We start from the raw sequence: 22,325 nt of genomic DNA on the forward strand, positions 1-22,325 counted from the left end.
ATATGGAAAATAAAGGGAGACGGGCGTGGCAAAAGCCAAAAAAGTGATTGTGGCAGTCCAGGAATGAAACATTGGTCTGGATTCAAGTTGTGGCAGTATGTATGGCAGTAGAGTGACTTAAGATTCATCTTGGAAATAGGACTTGCTGATCTAATAGCTGTTCGAAGAGGGATAAAGAAAAAAATCAAGTTCTAAATTTCTCCCTAGAATAACTGATAGGGGTTGAGATAGGAATGTGGGTATAGACACTTTGCCTCATCTTCTTAGTATCCTTAGCATGTAATTAAGTCAGAGAAATTTTTAAGAATTGATCGAGAGTAAAATCAGAGAGAATCAAAATGTGAGGAATAAACGTGAAAATCAGGTTCAACCTCTTTAGAAATTAGGGGAAAGCATGGGAATTCCCAGGCAATTTAGTGGCTAGGACTCCCGATTTCCACTGCAGGGGTCACTGGTTGATCCCTGGTTGGAGAACTAAGATAAGAGCTTTGTGGCATGGCAGAAAAAGAAGTCAGGAAAATACAAGTTAAAACCACTATAACCCATCAGTGTGGCTACAAAAAGGTCTGATAGTTTCAAAATTATTGATGAAGATGGGGATTAATGAGAACTTTTATACAGTAGTAATATAAATTAGCACAACCATTTTGGAAATCTGTTTGCCAGTACGTAGTATGGTTGAACATGAACATATCTCTGACCCAGGCATTTTACTCCTATGTATATACCCAACAGAAACTGGTGCACCAAAAGACATGAACCAAATGTTCATAGCAGCGTTAGTTTGGTTTTGGGGGTGCTGGGGTGCAGGGGAGGGGTATGCCATGGGGCAGGTAGGGGATAGAACCTGTGTCTCCTGCAGTGGCAGTCCAGAGTCCTAACCACCAACCAGGGAATTCCTACTAGTATTTCTTGCAATGAGAGTAGTTTTGAATTTGAACATCTCAAAGTTGTGAACATATCTGTCCACCATAAAGTACACAGGCATGAAGATACCTCCTAACTCTTACTCTCCATTGCTCTTGAGTCTACGATGACCAAACCTGTCTTTCCATCAAAATTTGCCTATTGAGGACTTCCCTGGTAATACAGTGGATAAGAATCTGCCTGCCAATGCAGGGGACATGGGTTCAATTCCTAGTCAGGGAAGATTCCACATGCTGTGGAGCAACTAAGCCTGTGTGCCCACAACTACTGAGCCTGCATGCTGTGACTTCTGAAGCCCATGTGTCTAGAATCTGTGCTCTGTAACAAGAGAAGCTGCAGAAGTGAGAAGCCCATGCTGTAACTGGAGAAAGCCTGCACAAAGCAAAGAAGACTCAGTGCAAACCAAAAATAAATAAATATATAATTTTTTTTAAAATTTGCCCATACAGAAGGGATTTAAGGATTATCTTGATCAGGACTTGGCTAACTGTAACCTCTGGATCAAATCCTGTCCACCACTTACTTCATTACAGGTGCAGTATAAGAGTAGTTTTACATTTTAAAATTTTAATTTTTTATTTTATATTAGAGTATAGTTCATTTACAGTGTTGTGTTAGTTTCAGGTATTCAGCAAAGTGATTCAGTTACACTTATTCTTAGATTCTTTTCCCATGTGGGTTATTACAGAATACTGACTGGCTTTTACATTTTTTCCCTCTTTTTTGTTCCTTTTTTTTGGATCTTTGGATTTTTTTAAAGATAAAATTGTACGTATTTAACGAATATAGTATGATGGTTTGATATACATAAGCATAGCAAAATGACACTTCAGTCAAGCTAATTAATATAGTTTTTCCTCACATAGTTACCATATATTTTTTATGATGATAGCACTTAAAATTTATGCTTTTAGCAAATTTCCAGTATTTGATAGTATTGTTTTTTTTAAAAAATATCCATTTATATTTTTGGCTGTGCCAAGTCTTAGTTGTGGCAAGCAGGATTTTTTGTTTGTTTGTTTTGGTACTAAGTTTATTTGAAGGAATAGTATTAAAGAACTTAAGTAGATGTTTTGGTACAACTTATAGAAAAGATGAATATAACCCAAATATGCATGTACTGCCTTGGTGACCAGGGAAGTCACCCCTGTGGCTACGGGAAGCCAGCCTGAGGGTTAGCTCTCACTGTGTCGCAGGGTGTGCTTGTCAGAGAGGTACTCTGCCATGCCAGATCCAGGGGCCCAGATCTTGCACAGATTGGTTTTGTGGTCACCAAATTCTTTGATGGCTTCCACCTGCTCGTTCAGGTAATGAATCTCAATGAAATCACATAGATGGGGGTCATTTTTTTCAGTGGCCAGTTTGTGCAGTTCCAGTAGTGACTGATTCACACTTCTTTCCAAGCACGGGGCACATTCCATTGCTTTCAGCCCATTCTCCCAGTCATCACGGTCTGGTTTCTTGCTATCCTGAAGGAAGATTCGGCCACCTCGTCGGTTCTGCAGCTTCATCAGTTTCTCAGCATATTCCCTCTCTTCATGAGATGGGTGAAGAAAGTATTTGGCAAAGTTCTTCAAAGCCACATCACCGCGGTCAAGATAGTATGACACGGACAGGTAGACATAGGAGGCGTAGAGTCCCAGGTTGATCTGGCGGTTGATGGCGGCCTCCGAGTCCTGGTGGTAGTTCTGGCGCATCTGCGACGGGGATGCGGTCGTCATCGCAGGCGGCTGAGAAGAGGCGGTGGTGAAGGCAGCTGTGCGGCACTGGAGCAGCGGCGGGGACCTTGGGTCGGTAGGAGGGCGCTGTCAGGTGGTGAGGAGGGCTGGCTCTGCGTGGCCCGGCCGGGGCGGGGACGAGCAAGCATGGGAGGAGCTACCGGGTTCCCTTCAAGCACCGTTGGCGCCGGAAACCCCGGCAACTCTCCACGAAGACTGTCCATGCAGGAATTTCAGTTGCAGCATGGGAACTCTTAGTTGTGGCGTATGGGACCAGGGATTGAACCAGGGGCCCCTGCTTTGAAAGCCGAGTCTTAGGCACCGAATCACCAGGGAAGTCCTTGATACAATATTAAGAACTGTAGTCATCATGTTGTATATTAGATCTAGACTTAATAAGCCTAACTTTTGAACTACTTTTCCTTATTCACTTTACTCTCCCTCCCCCCACCCAACCCCCCACCCCTACCAGACTCAGTTATTTGCTTGTCTTCCAGCAACTGTCAGGAACGCTTACAAGTAATGCAGGAAAACCTGAGAAAATCAAATTCCTGAGCTAACTTGCAGACAGCTTACAATGAAAACCCCACTCCAGGACAGGAAAGGGCCAGCTTCTGCCTTTTCGTACTTCAAAAATTGTCCCTGAGGGGGGTGCACTGTTTCTGAAAGTACTGCAGTATCAGGTCGTGAACAGAGCAAGTTCCTATTTCAACTCTCTGCTTCAAAAATCCATTTAATATACTGTTCTCGGATAGAGGATGTATCAGATATTAAACTGATAAAAACATACTACACTTGATCTTAGCCAGAAGGCTGAGAAGCCATAAATTCACTTTTACATATGATAATGGCTGGGGTCAATAGCTATTAGCTTGGAATTTGACCTCCATCAATGTAATAATGGAGAAGGAAATGGCAACCCACTCCAGTGTTCTTGCCTGGAGAATCCCAGGGACGGGGGGAGCCTCATGGGCTGACATTATGGGGTCGCAGAGAGTCGGACACGACTGAAGCAACTTAGCAGCAGCAGCAGCAATGTAATAATAGCATATTGCACAAAATTTAGAAGTCTAGAATATATTTGATGCAAGCTTTAAAAATGTTGGACCTTAGACATCTTGTCGAGGTTCCCCCTCCAAGAAAACCAAAGCCATAAAGTCAATTGTATATTTGAGCAGCTTTTCAGAATAAAAATCTAGCTCCTTCTGGCCTCAACACCTTTTCTAACCAAATCTTTCAGCCTAAAGGCCTGAATCTTAATTTTCCCCTTAACTTGTTATTATATCTTTTAGTATTAAAAAGTAAAAGGAAGAAGTTTTCATGGTACATAAAAACTATATGAAATTTAAATTCCAGTCCCATAAATAAGTTTTATTGGGATGCAGCATGCTCATTCATTTATGTACTGTCTGTGGATGCCTTTGCATTACAATGGTAGAGTTGAGTACTTGTGACAGAGACCATATGTGGTGCTTTCACCACTTTGTACTATTGCTAAAAGGCAGATATCCAGAGAGTAGAATCTAATCAAATGCTATAAATGGTTTCCAAAGGATGATGAATATGTTTAATTAAAAGCATTTGCCTTAAATGGATATCCGTTGTTTGGCAGCACATATCTGCATGAAAAGTTGCTTTTAAAGTCGAAATATGTAAAATCTTGTTACGGAACAGCATTTACAGATGACTGTTTGGAACAGATTTTGATGTAGATCTGGAATGTTTTCTGACACCACCCATCAATTCTATTTCCTGACTCTCCTACACCACCTGGGTGTCCAAGAATTCAGTTCAGTTCTGACATGAACTACTTCAGAAGTTAAAACACCCAGTCCCATAAGTCTGCCCTCACTTTAGTTTTTATCATTTTTTTCTTTTTTTTTAGTTAAACTTTTTATTTTGCATTGGTGCATGGTCGGTTAACAATGCTGTGATAGTTTCAGGTGGATAGCAAAGGGGCTCAACCATACACATACATGTATTCATTCTCCCCCAAACTCTCCTGCCCTCACTTTAGGCGGCAGCAACAAACAGGGTACTCGGGCCACCAACACTTTTGCCCAGCCAATTATAAATCAGAGGTTCCCACATCCTCCTCTTTAGGTTTGATAATTCATTCGAATGGCTCATACAACTCAGGGAAATACTTTGTTTACATTTATTAATTTATCATGAAAGATACAACTCTGCAACAGCCAGATGAAAGAGATGCACGGGGCAAAGTATGGGGGAGGAGGGACTGAGTTTCCCTGCTCTCTCCCAGCATGTCACACCCACCCTCCTCTTCATAGCACTTTGATGTGTTCACCAACTCAGAGCTCTCTAAATCCCACTGCTTACGGGTTTTTCTGAAAGTTTCATCACTTAGCCATGGTTGATTAAATCATTGGCCATTAGTAATTCAGCCTCCAGTCCCTCTCTCCCATTGTACAATAAAAGCCAAAATAATGTACGTGCTGCCAAGGTAACCTACAGGCCCACAGTGTATATCAGCCGCAGAGGTGTCCATAAGAACTCTACAGAGCTGGCTCGCGACCTGTTCACTAATTTCAGAGAGAGAAAGGGAATTATAAGATGTGCGTATAACTGCATGAATACAGGCAAAACCAGAACCAACTAATGGGGTAACAGAGGGAGGGAGGCTCTTCTTTGGATGTTTGACTCTAGGGCAGCAGGGGCCAGGCCGAACAGAAAAGAGAGCTGCACTAAAGCTCCCCTCCTTTTCCTGAAGGATCTCTCAGGATAACAAGCAAAAGTATGACCAGGCCTCCAGTCTGGATCCAGGTCATCTATGGAAAGGAAAAATGTGCCCCCAGACTGGAAGATGGCATGGCAACTGGAGGAGGGCATGGTAACCCACTCCAGTAGTCTTGCCTGGAGAATTTCATGGACAGAGGAGCCTGGCGGCCTACAATCCATGGGGTTGCAAGGAGTCGGACACAACTGAGGCGACTTAGCATACACACACAGGCAGGGGCCACACTGTCACCTGGAGCCCTGTTTGTCCCCGCTAGCTTTGCCACTGAACTGACTGTGTCACAGAATCTGCAAAGGTGTGAGTTTTCTAGCCAGGAAACTGGAGGTCTAACCCCAAACCAGCAGCACTCCTGGAGCCAGAACTCAGGCTTCACAGGAAAAGTCTCAACTGCTGCCTTAGAAGCCTGCCTCTGAGAGCAGTTCTTTCCGATCTCTCCTTCTTCACTAGAAAAGTGACAAAACCAGTTGTGTGGGGTATAAATCACAGGAAGCAGAACTTGGGTGGCTCCGCTTAATCCAGAGGAATTGGAGCTAGGGCGGCTTCTGTGGCGTGGCGGGGGAAGTGGGGACTGAGCCACCAGGGGGTCAGTGGCGGCATCCCCACTGCCTGGGGTGGAGAAGGTGGGGGGCAGACTAGCTCAGGGGGCCAGCGTAGCAGTGACGGCGATCCCCTGGTCACCAGTGTATCCTCTGTCCGTGTGCTTCAGGGCCTTCTTACCTCCAAACGGACTGATTCTCAAACTCTACTATGTGGCCTGCAGATAGATTGAGATGCTTTCTTCATACAGGCATTTTCTTCATGTCAGTCATTTAAATTTTCCCACAGGTGGAGAATATCTCCATGACAAGATCCTTCGTCACATGCTTCACCAGCTTCCCTATACGCACTTTGTGGGGTTTCAGGAAAGGTCTCTGCTTTTTTTCCTTTTTCATCTCTTTTAGGTGGTTTGCATGGGAAGCAGGAACACCACCTTTTGGCACATGTGCGTCGAGAGAGACTTAAGTGGCACAGGAGCTGCTGGGTGGGAGCTGGAGGTGCTAGACGGACTGACTTGCTGAAACTTTCCCTGGCCCTTGAGCCGCTGCTAGTGCTGGGGTCGCAGCTGGAGGTGAAGCAGGATGAAGATCTGCTGCTACCCTTGGAAGCACTGTGTCTATTGTCTTACCCCTGTCTCAATGCTTCTCACTTTACTCCTCGGTGCTCCTTTATCTTTAGAGCGATCCTTAGATGTCTCATTTCTAACTCGAACCTGGGAAAGTATTCCTAAAAGATGGCAGTTCTCACCAAAGAACAGGATCTTCCACCAAGGCCATCACTTCCCTCTCTCCTCAGCTGATGAATCTAATATACAGTTGATCCTTGAACAACAGACGGTTGAACTGCTTGGGTCCAAAAATACCTGGACTTTCAAAAGAGTAAACACCACAGCACTGCAGGACCATAGCAGTGTTGGTAGAATATAGGAATGCTGAGCAAGGAATACTTTGGAGCCAAGTACACCTAGTGTGCGGAGAAGGCAATGGCACCCCACTCCAGTACTCTTGCCTGGAAAATCCCATGGAAAGAGTAGCCTGGTGGGCTGCCATCTATGGGGTCGCACAGAGTCGGACACGACTGAAGCGACTTAGCAGCAGCAGCGTCAGCATACCTAATGTGGGGCTGGCTATAAATTATAGAAGGATTTCTTGCTTTGCAAAGGGTCAAAGCTTCTAACTTAACCCCTGAGTTTCAAGGGTCAACTGAGGTTTAAAATTACAATCTGGTACACGGAAAAGAGCGCTGCACTTGGAATGGACCAGCTGGTAGTCCTTGAACTATGCCAGGGAATGCCTGCATAAAAAGTGAGTCAGACCTGCTTGTTTTACAGGCTGGGTTTGGAGAGGGTGGGGCAGACAGTTGAGTACTTAAATATAATGAGATAAGGGTAAGATAAAAGTAAGCTCTGGGGGTTACAGAAAGAAAAGATTAGAATCTTTATTGATGTTCAGTTGCTCAGTTGTGTAAGACTATTTGGGAGCCCATGGGGTCTCCTCAATCAGGAAGATTCCCTGGAGAAGGAAATGGCAACCCACTCCTGTATTCTTGCCTGGAAAATCCCCATGGACAGAGGAGCGTGGTGGGCTACAGTCTATGAGATTGCAAAGAATCAGACATGACTGAGAGACTAACACACTAAAGTGGACATAGTAATTCTAGCCATTATTGTCAACTCATTTGTTATGATATACCAAGATAAGTGAAAATATTCTTAAAATTGCAAAACATTAATAAATGTGTTAACATGAGCATCCATTTTAAAGAAACTTTTTTAGTGTAAAACAACTTGAAATTTATTGAAGTGTTATACCAAAGCCTTTGACTGTGTGGATCACCACAAACTGTGGAAAATTCTGAAAGAGATGGGAATACCAGACCACCTGACCTGCCTCTTGAGAAATCTGTATGCAGGTCAGGAAGCAACAGAACTGGACATGGAACAACAGACTGGTTCCAAATAGGAAAAGGAGTATGGCAAGGCTGTATATTGTCACCCTGCTTATTTAACTTATATGCAGAGTACATCATGAGAAACACTGGGCTGGAGGAAGCACAAGCTGGAATCAAGATTGCCGGGAGAAATATCAATAACCTCAGATATGCAGATGACACCGGAAAGTGAAGAAGAACTAAAGAGCCTCTTGATAAAAGTGAAAGAGGAGAGTGAAAAAGTTGTCTTAAAGCTCAACATTCAGAAAATGAAGATCATGGCATCTGGTCCCATCACTTCATGGGAAATAGATGGGAAACAGTGGAAACAGTGTCAGACTTTATTTTTGGGGGCTCCAAAATCACTGCAGTTGGTGACTGTAGCCATGAAATTAAGACGATTACTGTTTGGATGGAAAGTTATGACCAACCTAGAAAGCATATTAAAAAGCAGAGACATTACTTTGCCAACAAAGGTCCATCTAGTCAAGGCTATGGTTTTACCAGTAGTCATGTATGGATGTGAGAATTGGACTATAAAGAAAGCTGAGCACCGAAGAATTGATGCTTTTGAACTGTGGTGTTGGAGAAGACTCTTGAGAGTCCCTTGAATTGCAAGGAGATCCAACCAGTCCATCCTAAAGGAGATCAGTCCTGAGTGTTCATTGGAAGGACTGATGTTGAAGCTGAAACTCCAATACTTTGGCCACCTGATATGAAGAGCTGACTCATTTGAAAAGACCCTGATGCTGGGAAAGATTGAGGGCAGGAGGAGAAGGGGATGACAGAGGATGACATGGTTGGATGGCATCACCGACTCAACGGACATGAGTTTGGGTAAACTTCGGGAGTTGGTGATGGGACATGGAGGCCTGGTGTGCTGCAGTCCATGGGGTCGCAAAGAGCCTGACACAACTGAGTGACTGAAATGAACTGAACTGAAAGGAAGTAGCAAGATTTCCCAAATGACTTTCTTTGAGCTACACCTAAAATTTTAATGTAACTATGGTTCATTTGTCAAAACTAAGAAACACTGGCAAAACACTATTAACTAAATTATAGACTTTATTCAGATTTCAGCACGTTTCCCACTAATGTCCTTTTTCTCTTCCAGGATAGAAAACAATGGTATTTAATGAATCAGAGAATGAAAAGTTACTATGGTTTGAGAAAACACATTGCATTGTTTAAGAAACTATCACTTGTGGTATTTGGGTGTAGTATCAAGGAGGAATATCCTCAATTGTCTAAAAAGGAAAACACTTTTCCTTCTTCCAACCAGATTTTCTTCACACCCTTTTAACCTTTCAGAACAGATCAAATGCAGAAGCAGATATGGCAGTCAAGCTGTCTTCTGTAAAGTTAGATATTTAAAAGTTTCACAAGACTAAAACAATGCTACACTACTCACTAAAAATATTTTTTGGGGGTATTGGAAAACAAGTTACTTTTTATTAAAATTGTTATGTTAACATTCATGGGTGGTCCGGTCTTTAAAAGTATTTATTAACATTTGACTGCATCTGGTCTTAGTTGCAGCTTGTGGGCTCTTCATTATGTCATGTGAGATCTTTTGTTGGGGTGCACGGACTCTCTCATAGCTTCCCTTGTGGCTCAGCTGGTAAAGAATCCGCCTGCAATGTGGGAGACCTGGGTTCAGTGCCTGGGTTGGAAAGATCCCCTGGAGAAGGGAAAGGCTACCCATTCTAGTATTCTGGCCTAGAGAATTCCATGGACTGTATATATATATATAGTCCATAGAGTCCAAAGAGATACAACTGAGCGACCTTCACTTTCATGGACTCTCTACTTGTGACACACAGGTTCAGCTGCTCTGTGATATGTGGGATCTTACTTCCCCGACCAGGGATCAAACCTGTGTCCTCTGAATTATAAGGCAGATTCTTAACCATTAGGTCACTAAGGAAGTCCCAAGATAAGTTCAAGTCTTAACCTCCAGTACCTTGAATATGATCTTAGGAAATAGATCTTTGCAGATGTAATCAAGTTAAAATCAGATCATACTGGATTAGACTGGGTCCTAATCCAATGACTGATGTCCTTCTAAGAAGAGGGTAATTTGGACACAGAAATGAGAATGCCATGTGAGGAAGGAGGCAGAAATTGGAATCATGCATCTACAGGCCAAGGAATGCTACAAATTGTCCTCAACCACCAGGGGCTTCCCTGGTGGCTCAGAGGTTAAGGCGTCTGCCTGCAATGCGGGAGACCTGGGTTCAGTCCCTGGATCAGGAAGATCCCTTGGAGAAGGAAATGGCAACCCATTCCAGTGTTCTTGCCTGGAGAATCCCACGGACGGAGGAGCCTGGTAGGCTGCCGTCCACGGGGTCGCAAACAGTCGGACACGACTGAGCGACTTCGCTTCACTTCACTTGACCAGGAACTCAGAGCGGGGCATGTAGAAGATCTTTCACTGTAAACTTCAGAGGGAGCACGGACCTATGGACACCTTGACTTTGGCCTTCTAACCTCCAGAACTGGGAGAGAATTTCTGTTGGTTGCTGTTGCTGCTGCTAAGTCGCTTCAGTCGGATCCGACTCTTCGCAACCCCATGGACTGCAGCCTACCAGGCTCCGCCGTCCATGGGATTTTCCAGGCAAGAGTACTGGAGTGGGTTGCCATTGCCTTCTCCTTCTTTTGGTTAAGGCCAGTCAATTTGTGTTACATTTCTCACAGCGACCCTAGAAATCTAATACAACATGTATTGCTTTATTATTTTAAAATTAATAAATATTTTAAAATATTTCTTAGTTTCAATTTGTAAAGTGATAATATTGATAACTGTAATCCACATAACTGAAAACTCCCTAGGGCCTTCATGTCTTAAATGTATAAAGGGTTCCTAAGATGAAAAAGAGAACCGTTGTCCTTTTTCTTCCCTGCTGCTAAATGGCTTCAGTCGTGTCTGACTCTGTGTGACCGCATAGAAGGCAGCCCACCAGGCTTCCCCGTCCCTGGGATTCTCCAGGCAAGCACACTGGAGTGGGTTGCCATTTCCTTCTCCAATGCATGAAAGTGAAAAGTAAAAGTGAAGTCGCTCAGTTGTGTCTGACTCTTAGGGAACCCATGGACCACAGCCCACCAGGCTCCTAACCATACCTATGATATCAGTTACCCTACAAACACTGGTGATTCCATGTCTTTTTTTTTTTCCCCCTTCTGTCCAATTCTTTGCTCTGAGTCTCTGATTTATATATCCTACTATCTATTTTTTAGACATCAATAATCTGTATATGCCAGACTAGATTCTAGATGCTTTCCCTGACACTGGTCTCCTTCCAGGGTTCTCTTTGAAAGGCTTATACCTCATACCACTCCCTTATACTTCATTCCAACTCATCACCAATCCATCATCCGAAATCCATCCAGCTCTCTGTATCCACCCACTGCTATCATAATCTTAGCTATAATCATTCTTCACCTGGGCCACTTTAATAGCCTTCTAGCTTATCTCTGCAAGGACTGCCAGTCTCCTACAACTAGTTCTTTTCAATGCAGCCACAGTGAATTTCTTAAAACACATGAAATCATATATTTAATCTTCACCAACTTCATGTCTCCCCCACTTCATCCCCACCTGAAGAAAACCCTTCATGGCTTTCTGTAGCTTTGCACGAATACCAAAACCCTTAACCTAACCTACAGGACAATGCATGGTCTAGTCATAACAGTTCTAAAATATTTTTAGGAGCAGATTCCACTAAACAACTTAACTCTTTGATCAGTTCTTCCATGCTTAGTCACTCAGTCGTGTCCAACTCTTTGCGACCCCATGGACTGCCCAACAGGCTCCTCTGTCCATGGGGATTCTCCAGCAAGAATACTGGAGTAGATTGCCATTTCCTTAGAGCAGCAGTTAAGCTAGTTTTATTTTTATATTATTTTTTAACTTAAATAATTATGGGGGGAGGTTGTTAATTCTTGTCCCTTCTACTTTTATTGTAAATGTTCTTTAAAGACTTTTTTTTTTGGCTGTGCCACACAGCGTGTGGGATCTTAGTTCCCCAGGCAGAGATGAGACCTATGACCCCTGCAGTGGAAGTGCAGAGTCTTAAACCACTGGACTGCCAGAGAAGTCCCAAATTAGGCCATGTTAATCAAATGTGACATGGGTTTTCTATATTTAGAATAAAACCTCTTGAACATAAGTAATTTTTTAAATAGGCTTTTATTGTGAATATAAAATATTTGGAAATGATTTTAAAATTTCAGTTACAGAGTTAATAATTCAATGATCTTTACAAAAGAAAGCACCACATTAAAATTTACATTCATAAGACACAATCTAAAAATGCATATACTAAAATGATTCAACAGTACTTACAGTTTTATCAAATCATGAAATTCAGAAACTTTTTTAAACCACAGATCTAAACCGAGGTCTCAAGCTCAGATGTCTTCAGGGCCAAGTGGGAAACACAAAGTAGTGAAGTAGTCTCATTTAAGAGCCTGGAATCTGGTGGACTATGGCAAACGGGGGACTGCATACCCAATATAAAGACTTTCTGAATTCAAAACTTTTTATGCACACTGAATAAAACAACTGTGGGCCAAGCTGGCCTGAACTGACTGTCAGTTTGCAGCTGTGGGCTAAATGAATTTCTAGCAAGTTAGGTACCCAATCTTAAAAATGAGACAACATTTCTTTAGGTAGTTGTGTGGATATATTCTTAAAACATCTGACTAAGAGAAGAAATTTTTTAAAATACCTTTTTTCACATTTATTTGGGAGAAATTAGTTATGCCTAAGAGTTTATTAAAATGAAATGAATTTTATTCTTTTACAAATAGAAAGTTACATATATTATTATGTACATTATTGCTGATAGGAAATATTTATGTGAAAAATAACGTACTGGGTTTGCTCAAGCCATTGCTTAGAAAGCATTCAATCACCTCACTAAATACATAAGAAAATACTTGTATTTCAGTTAACAAGTTTATCTTTAAAGAGTATTTTGTTGGAGAACTTTAGTAATTTTATACTGTCAGTGAAAAGGTTCTAATCTAAACATGTAAAATTTTATAGCTCAAACCATGTTTGTTCATTATGTCAAAGCAGTTTTACAGAATCTACAACATTGTATGCCACTGGTTACTTCACATTATCATTTAAAAATAGTTTTTAGAGATTAAGGTGATGGAGGCATTATAAGGACAAATAAAATCTCCTTTTAAAAGGCTGCAAAAGCACCTTATAATTCAAATATCCTTACGAGAGTAGGACTACTTATAATAAAGTAACCCACAGACAACACACACTTCAAACAAATGCAACTCAAATACATTTATTCCAAATCCAAAATATTTTCTGCTTTTAAAAAACATTTTAGCTCTTGGCTTCAGAAGTTTAATATAAAAAGAAAGCACCAAGTGTAACCATATAATACTTCTTTTTAAAAAGGTTAAAAAGTTACTAGTTGTTATATCTTTTCTATAAAATGAAGTTTATGTGGACAAATAAGTTTTATAAGTGGCCATTAATTTCTGAAATTAAAAAGACAAAGCTGTTTAAGTATCTGGCTTACAGTTAGATGTTTAGCAAACTCTGAGTATGTATACAAGAAAATATTTAGAAATTATTATCAATTAATGCAATAGGTCTGTGTTCATTTTCATTTTCCATGAATTGATACTTTTCAAGTAGGGGAAATATGTTTGGCATTTTTTTTCCTAACCTAATATTTGGCAAAGTTTTAAAGTCTTATGCATCTTATCTTCATTCTCACATTCAATTATTAAAAGCACTTAAATACAAAGCAATCAGGATTTCTTAGAATTCAAAGTTAACATTAACACTGATTTTACACAGTTATCCATGGCAGAAAATTAATATTGAAAATAGGATTATAAATTCACTATGGATCCATAGACGAAACATGTTTCTCAAACCAAGTCAATAATAGAAATACCATGTAAGGGAATATATACAACACAGGCTGACATATTACAAACGAAGTTTGATTTAGCAGTTCTTTAAAAACCAAAAGGGTTTCTATGAATACCTTTATTTTAAATTAATAAATTATTCATAATAAAAATGTAAATTTTTCATAAATAACAGACTAGATATTGATTTTTATAGGACTCCCACAAACTAACAAAATATTCAACATTATTTCATCCAAATGTTAGTTTACAATTATTCAAATGTATTTAAAGATAATAGCTGACTGATTTGTAATACTGAATTCCAGGCTCAATTGACAGCGGGTAGAGTATATAGTGCTGTCTGCTTGTTCTTCACATCATCAAACGATGAAGCTCCTTTTGTGAGAAACATGATGGCTCCACTTGCTACATAGAGTGATCCCATTAGTTAGCGTATTTATGGAGGAAGCGTTCAAATGCATCGTAGATGGCTCGCCTAAAATTAAACATGAAAGAGAAACTACAAGTAATTGGCAAAAAAGGGGGACAGACAATGCTTTTACTATAAGTTATTTCCAAATACCCTGTGGCTTGCAACCTGACCTTGTCTCCAAACAGGCAGGTTTATGAGGGTGTCTGGATCCATGTAATTCCCCACTACTGGAAAACTTCCAACTGATGGTGTGCTTCCAACTGATGGTTCAGAAACTGATGGTTTATAAACTCAAGGTTGATAAAAGCCATCTTTTCTTGAGAAGCACTTTTTTTGTGCCTTAAAATTTATAGTATTTATATGAATAAAATATGAAATGATAAAGTGAAAAGGAACTGGTTCTTTCTATTCTTTCTACTTGTTGAAAATTAACTGGCTTTGTAACTTTTCAAGTGTCATATTCAATCTGTTTCATAGATTATGATATAGCAAATGAACTCAAAAGCCTTAGTTCCCTACATTAACTTAACTTTTAATATTTTAATTGGAGAGAAATAGTCACATTGAGCCGGCCCAAGTTCATAAGATATTATTTGTTAGGCTTATTTTGGCTTTTTTCCTATTGTCAAATACATTTTCATTGTATAAAATTCAGAAAAAGAGAAAAAAGTCATAATCCCATCACTCTAAGGTATCTATGTTTAATCTTTTCCTACAGGCTTTTTTTTTTTTTTTAATGCTCATGTCTGTATTTTTACCCAGTTTAAATAATAACTGAGGAACTTCCCTGGTGATCTGGTGGTTAAGTGTCCACGCTCCCAATGAAGTGGGACAGGGTTTGATCTCTGGTCAGGGAACTAGATTCCACATGCCACAAGTAAGACCTGACAAATAGCCAAATAACTAAAAAAAAAAATTTTAAATAAATAATTGAGATCATATTAATATTAATCCTATATTGTACTTGTTTGACTAAGCATTTCCCCACATCCTTAAAAAGATATTAAGATTAACTTTAAAACTGACACCTGCTATGGACCGTGATTTCCAGTTTGTTGGAAAGAAAAAGTTTTGTACCATTCTTGTGTGGCTCAAAAATATTTGGCTCAAAAATTTATAAAATGAGGCCCGAGGTTGCAATCTGGGCTACTGTACATGGTACGAGAAGGGTTAGTAAAGGTGTACATATGCATTTTAAATCATTTGAATAGTGTCTTACTCATTTGTACTATCAATCCAAACAACTTAACCCAAATTCTTACAGCACACAAAGGACTGGCTTGTTTTACTTTTAAATCTGATGAGTGATAAGGGTGAATTCGTAAAGTTCTGCTATTCCAGTGTCATCTAAACTTCGTTAGGTTTTAAAGTGACTAGTGGGGAGTATAAGTCCAATAGCTTAGTATTTATTCCTCCTGAACAAGTTATTTAATCTTTTTTGTTCCCTGTATTTCTGTATAAAAGGGGGATATTAAAAGTAACATCAGAAGAAATCGCTCTAGTACCTGGCACATACTGATAACTAACATTTATTTCTTTCTCAAATGAAGCCTTCAAGTGAGCACTGAGGAGTTTTTATAGCTGACTTTGATCACATCTATTCTTCTTAATGCCTCTCAGTCATATTCCCACATAGATACACAAAAGAGTAATAAAATAAATTTGATAACGATTTACTAAAGCAAGCATGTGCGTTCCCTGCATTCACATGTAACAGAACTTTAGACTCTTCTTGGGCAACCCTAGCAACCTTCCCTACACACAATTTTTGTTTGCTTTTGTTTTAGTTTTGCTGTGCCAGAGGGTCACTTGAGTGTTCGGTAAATAGTCTGCTCACTCACTGACTAACTCACTGCTTTACAAATGAGTTTTTTTTTTTTTTTAAAGATCATACTATAAAAAAAAAGTGTTACATTCTTGAGGACATTACAGACTTGAAGAATTAATCTGTACCTCAAGAAGGTGACATCTCTACATCGAACTACATAAGCAACAACATACAGATAGTTATTTCTTAGATTAAAAAAGAGCTAATAACATGTCAAACATACCAACATGATATGACTGTCCAGTTGGCAGTTTTGGAACACTGCACAGGGCACTGGTCTAACCCCTTGATGTGAACTGATTTAACCATTAATGATAAATATCCCAGTAATAACTGTTAACAATCAAATGAACAGAAGTAGAAAAAAACTGGCATATCAAAAAACTAGAATAATAGCATAAAAGTTCTTGTGAGTGAGTGAGTGAAAGTTGCTCAGTCATGTCCAACTCTTTGGGACCCCATGGACTTTATAGTCCATGGAATTCTCCAGGCCAGAATACTGGAGCGGGTAGCCTTTCCCCTCTCCAGGGGATCTTCCCAACCCAGGGATTGAACCCAAGTCTCCCGCATTGCAGGAAAGCTTTTTTAAGTTCTAACAAATATGGATTAATTCAAGATTATTAACAATAAGATCAGTATTTAATTTCTCATTTAAGGTTCAATATTTACTGGCTGCTGGAACACACTGCTAGATTATTCCACGGGATGCTCAGGTCATTCTGAGAGAACATCAGAGTGGAGTGAAAAATTCACGATGAGTCAAAGCAAGTTTTACAAACCCTAGTAGCTCCTCCCTGCACTCTAAAATATCTGGCTATTAATATTTGAAGAGGGTAAAACCACACAATAAAAACACCTAACATATGCTATTTCCTAGTTCTCTAGGAGGAAAAGAAAACAAGACAAGGTAGGAAAGAGTATCACAATGTGAGAATTGAGAGAAGCAGGAAGGAAATAAGAGGACTAAAATCTATAAGACAAATATCAATTTTTTAATATTTATTGAGAAAAAAAAAATCCCCCAAACAAACAACAAGTAACAGACACCAGTCAGACCAATCATCTTACCTGAAGAGTCCTTGTTTAAAAAGATAAGCACTAATATGACCCCCTTCTAGATATCGGATTTCACAACCAGGCCAAATTTCTTGTAGACTTCGAACTCCTGTTCGTGGAATATAGGCATCTTCTTTGGCTTGAACCACTATGATGAGGCTTGGGTCAACTGGAACTAGGTACAGGATTTTTTAAGATGAAACATATATACTTTGAAGAAGCTCTAAATAAATACTGGTAACCATATTGAAAAGTAAAATGACACCATACAATGCAGTAAGTATGCAAAAAATACTTGCCAAACTAAAACTTTTGATCATTAAGTTAAAAATCAACTATACTGGATTTTCCTGGTGGCTCAGTGGTAAAGAATCCACCTGCCAGTGCAGGAGACATGGGTTCTACCCCTGGTCCAAGAAGATCCCACATGCTGTGGAGCAAGCTAAGCCTGTGTGCCACAACTACTGAGCCTGTGTGCTAGAGCCTGGGAGCTGCAACGACCGAAGCCTGAGCACCCCAGAGCTGAGCACAAGAAGCCGCTGCAGTGAGAAGCCCATGCAACTAGGAGAGTAGCCCCCACTACCTGTAACTAGAGAAAAGCCCACTTGGCAATGAAGACCCAACACAGTGAAAAATAAATAAATAAAATTTAAAAATCAACTATATTAAACCATAACATTATAATACTCATCTCTAATACAATGAGATGAGTATTCTAAAGAACACACAAACCCCAATGTTTTTAACAAACTAATAAAATGGTCTTGGATTTTCATGGATAAAATGTAAATATACATTTAAATAACTTACTTATCTCAGAAAACACATTGTGGAGCCAATGATAAATGAAATTATAGCATACTGTAAAGATACTTTGCACATTTTACCTATCATCAGCATATATTCTCAATTTCATATAAAAATTAATACCTGAGAAATTTGCTACATGAGTACATTCATCCATAACTCCTTTCATAAATATTAAAGATTCTTTCTGAAGATTGTTTCTTCTTTGTTCTTTACTGAGTAGGTGGCATGACTGAGGACGACAACTTGTGTAACTACTTTTGTTGGTTGAAAGTGTTTGATTGAAGCAGTCCATCTTCGAGGTATCTTGTAACAAGAGTCCTTCTGATGTGGCACTGATAGATGTTCTACTAGATTTATGGCACTCAACAGGTTTTGGGGACACAGCTTGGTCTGTCATATCTAAATTTAAAGTTCTAGAAACCAGATTAAGGTTAGTTAGCTTGTCTGCACTGCTAGGGAAGCGTTTCACGAACTCTTGTCCCATTTTGAAAGAATCTGTCTGAACATATGAAAGAGAGGAAAATGTCATTTAATATAAAATAGGATTTTACGTAACAACCTTGTCAAAACAAAGAGAAAACACATATATCCATCAAGGAATAAATGGACAAGTAGTTTAATGGGTACGGAGTTTCAGTTTAGGAAGAGGAAAAAGTTCTGGAGATGAGTGGTGGTGATGGATGGAGGTGATGGTTACACAACAACGTAAATGTACTTACTACTACTGAACTGTACACTTAAAAATGGTTTAAGTGGTAAATTTTATGTGGTATATATTTTACCATAATTAAAAAAAAACAGAAAAAAAGGTATACAAATCTAACTGAGGACTAAGACAAATTATATTTTATTGCTAAATGTTTCCTACTAAATGGTAAAGAGTATCATTTAGCCTGTGACACATTTTGTTTTGTTTGTTTTGGCTGCACCACTAGGCTCGCAGGATCTTAGCTTCCCAGACTAGGACTGAATCTGGGCCCCCAAGCAGTGCAAGTGCAGAGTCCTAACCACTGGGCTGCCAGGGAAATCTTGCTTGGGTCATGTTTGCATTATTACAGTTTTGAAATCCATGATTTGTTTTAACCTTAGAACTTCTAAAATTCTTAGGAGTGCATCCTAGCAGTAATACTTCAGTCACCCCAAATTCTTTTCTTAGGCTGAACTAAGAAAAATTAAAAATTATCAAGAAAAATATTAATTATTAAAATTCCCAAAGTATAATGCACACTAAATTTAAGAACTTACAATTTAAGTAAAAATAAAGTTTGTCAGATACCAAAAGCAGTCAAAGAAAAGAACAGCCTGGGAAAATATACTTGCAGCTTATATGACAAACAGCTAACTGCCTTTACAATATTGTAGTGGTTTTTGCCACACATTGTCATGAATCAGCCATGGGTGTACATGGGTTCCCCATCCTGAAAAGTTTTAAGAATGCAGAATGTCTGGTAATTACAAGTATCTCAAAAGCTAAGATGAGAAAAATACAGAAAATAAGTACTCATTGAATACATATTATTTTGCTTTGAGGGAGCCAGAAATGAGTCCCTTCCAAGAAATAAGTGATAATGATAAAAGATGTAATTAATACACTATATCTCTTTTAAGCCTAAGCATGCATTTCACCTCAGGACAATTCTGATTTTGACATTCTTAATCTCCTTTGTCTAGAACAGGACCCCATTTTAAGCCATTATTTGAACAGAGTTCATAATGTAAAGCCATTTTTCTCCACAGGATGTATTCATTTTAATACAGAAGCTGCAAAATGGCAGATGACTAAGTCAGTTAAAAAGAATCCATGGCATAAATATCAATTTACATTAATTGTCAACAAACTTCTACATGAAGCCTAAAAGTTGATACAGTACAGGTGAGAACTAACATGATTCTTCCATGTTCTCAGACTTTGTTTACTAAATAATACTGTTATAAGATCTGAAAAGAAACTTTAATGGGTCTTCCTAAAGCTGCATAATTTTCCAAACAATTTTCCTCTGATTACAGAGCCTGTTCATTCCTTCATTCCTTTTCCCTTTTTTCCATGAAGAGTTTCTTTTTTTAAAATTTTTTATTTTGTACTGAGGTATAGCTGATTAACAATGCTGTAATAGCTTAAAGGTGAACAGTGAAGGGACTCAACTATATATGCATATGTATCCATTCTCCCCCAAACTCCCCTTCTATCCGTCAATCCTTTTTTAGTCCTTTAACTTTTGAAATATTTTCTTGACACTCTTCCTTGGCCTCAATCAGCCTTGCCAATTTCTAAGCCAGTGCAGCACTTGCCAGAAACAATGGAGTAAGGACTAAAATAACTGTTGTAAGGAAGCCATGTGGATCTTTTGCAAGCCTCTATCACAAAATACTCAGCCCAGGCCTGTACATCAAACATCTCTGTAGAGGCCTTATGCTTGAGTGAAAGTGAGTGTCAGTTGCTCAATTGTGTCTGAATCTTTGCAAGCCCATGCACTGTAGCCCATCAGGCTCCTTTGTCCATGGAATTCTCCAGGCAAGAATACTGGAGTGGGTTAACACTTCCTTCTCCAAGGGATTGTTCCCACCCAGGGATCGAACCTGGGTCTCCCGCATTTCAGGCATATTCTTTACTGTCTGGGCCAGGAGGGAAACTTGAGTAGTCTCTAATTTTGTCCTGGGATTATTAGCCAGTCACATTTTCAGGTGACCCTTGGTTGGTTGTCTTCTTTAGCTCTGCCATACACTTTTGAGATAAGGCTTAAATTCTGTCATGTTCCTCAATTTCAGATTCCAAGCTCATGCTTGGAGGAATAAATATTATTTCTTTAAGGAATATCCTTCCTTTCAAAAGGGATTGAGATGGTTTGATCTCCAGATCAGACCAGCATGGCACCTGAAGACATCGGCACTTTTCCTCCATACTGGTATTTCCCCTTCACTCACTCACCCTTCCTCACTGACCCCCTCCTCAGCCCCCACCGCCATCCCACCTGCATCCGGCCCCTGGGGCCACACTCTGCTGACCCACCCTCTGTCTGGGGCTCACATGGTGGGGGTGTGTGAGAATCAAGGGTGGTCCCTGCCACTCCTTGCAAAGCACCATGGCTGCCTCAGCTGACACTGGGGCAAAACCTCTGCAGTGGGTGCCACCAGCCTCCCTGACTCCCAACTCACCCAGATTATCAGTAACTTTCAAACTGAACATGCAAAACTTTAAAATTCATGAAAAGAATGGCTACTTTAGGAGAGTAATCAGGAAGCAATTCATTTCCCTGAAAATTGGTAAATTAAGGGAAAGAATTAAGCCTTTCCTATATGAACTGAGGGCTTCCCTCACGGCTCAGAGGCAAACAATCTGTGTGCCAATGCAGGAGACTTGGGTTCCATCCCAGGGTCAGGAAAATCCCTTAGAGAAGGAAATAGCAACCCACTCCAGTATTCTTGCTTGGGAAAGCTCACGGACAGAGGAGGCTGGCAGGGGTTGCAAAAGAGTCGGATGGGACTTAGCGACTAAATAACAACAATATGAACTGAACTACGAGACAACCAAAATAATTAGCAAAGGAAGTGACTTTTTAAAATAAAATAAATTAATAAATGAAAAAAAAGGACAGAATTAAATCAGCATTTTGCAACTCTCAATTTAATAGACATAGGCATTAAGCATCAACGGCTGCTTACACCACAGGAAAGAGCAGCCAGACATTACCTGCTTCCTATACTCTTAACAAAGAACATGGAGGAATATACATGAGAATACAAACAAAAATCTCAGCTGTGAGAAACTCTACAGGTAAATAGCCCATGTTCTTCAACAGATAAACTATAATGAAAAGAAAGGAATGAAGAAGAATTTATAGATTAAAGATACTTAAAAGACACATCAAATAAAAGATGTGTATCTAGGAATGCGTATTTGGACAATAAAATTATCTTAAAGACAAAAGGAAGTAATTACTATAAAAATCAGGATGATGATAACTAAACAGTAGAGGGAGGAGGGCCTTTTGATTAGGACACATGAAAGAGGTTTTTGGGTTGGGTGCTAAGTGCTGAGCTGGGTGGTCAAGTTCTATTCTTGACCTATTATAAATGCATTGAAGGTGAAATGAAGTTGCTCAGTCATGACTCTTTGCGACCCCGTGGACTGTAACTTACTAGGCTTCTCTGTCCATGGGATTCTCCAGGCAAGAATACTGGAGTGGATTGCCATTTCCTTCTCCAGGGGATCTTCCCAACCCAGGGATCGAACCCGGGTCTCCCGCATTGGAGGCAGACACTTTAACCTCTGAGCCACCAGGGAAGCCGTAGTAAGCTATACATTAGCTTTGCATGACTGTGGTTAGAACTCTGTGCTCTCACTGCCGAGGGCCTGGGTTCAATCCCTGATCAGGGAGCCAAAGTCTCACAAGTTGTGCAGCAAGGTCAAAAAAAAAAAAAAAAAAAAAGAAGAAAGAG

General features: G+C 39.9%; 2 protein-coding genes and 2 pseudogenes across 8 annotated transcripts in view; all 4 read right to left on the reverse strand.

The window, feature by feature from the left end:
• Positions 1–1,961: 1,961 nt before the first annotated feature.
• On the reverse strand, positions 1,962–2,865 carry LOC114118838 (ferritin heavy chain-like). The gene has a single exon (XM_042234347.2). It carries the CDS (start codon positions 2,646–2,648, stop codon positions 2,103–2,105), a length of 546 nt encoding a protein of 181 aa, XP_042090281.1. The 5' UTR covers positions 2,649–2,865; the 3' UTR covers positions 1,962–2,102.
• A 426-nt stretch (positions 2,866–3,291) lies between these two features.
• LOC114108897 (U2 spliceosomal RNA) lies at positions 3,292–3,470 on the reverse strand (annotated as a pseudogene).
• A 9,692-nt stretch (positions 3,471–13,162) lies between these two features.
• ABHD18 (abhydrolase domain containing 18) overlaps positions 13,163–22,325 on the reverse strand; it is a 43,365-nt gene continuing 34,202 nt past the window's right edge. For 6 of the 7 annotated variants that reach the window (XM_060401027.1, XM_060401029.1, XM_060401026.1 and 3 more), the window contains 3 exons: positions 18,009–18,387; positions 17,091–17,253; positions 13,163–14,257 (listed from right to left, as the gene is read on the reverse strand). In XM_060401027.1, the coding sequence (XP_060257010.1) occupies positions 14,206–14,257; positions 17,091–17,253; positions 18,009–18,387 (594 nt within the window). In that variant the 3' untranslated portion in view covers positions 13,163–14,205. Of the gene's footprint in view, positions 17,254–18,008; positions 18,388–22,325 lie in introns of all 7 variants that reach the window. The other variant, XM_060401031.1, reaches the window with a different exon arrangement.
• Positions 18,384–22,316, reverse strand: LOC121816922 (small integral membrane protein 15-like; annotated as a pseudogene).

Source organism: Ovis aries, chromosome 17 (genome assembly GCF_016772045.2).
Source record: "Ovis aries strain OAR_USU_Benz2616 breed Rambouillet chromosome 17, ARS-UI_Ramb_v3.0, whole genome shotgun sequence".
Taxonomy (NCBI): Eukaryota; Metazoa; Chordata; class Mammalia; order Artiodactyla; family Bovidae; genus Ovis; species Ovis aries.

What these genes read in the sequence shown, in the direction of transcription:
- LOC114118838 (XM_042234347.2), bottom strand. Translation starts at nt 2,648, where the DNA reads ATGACGACCGCATCCCCGTCGCAGATGCGCCAGAACTACCACCAGGAC.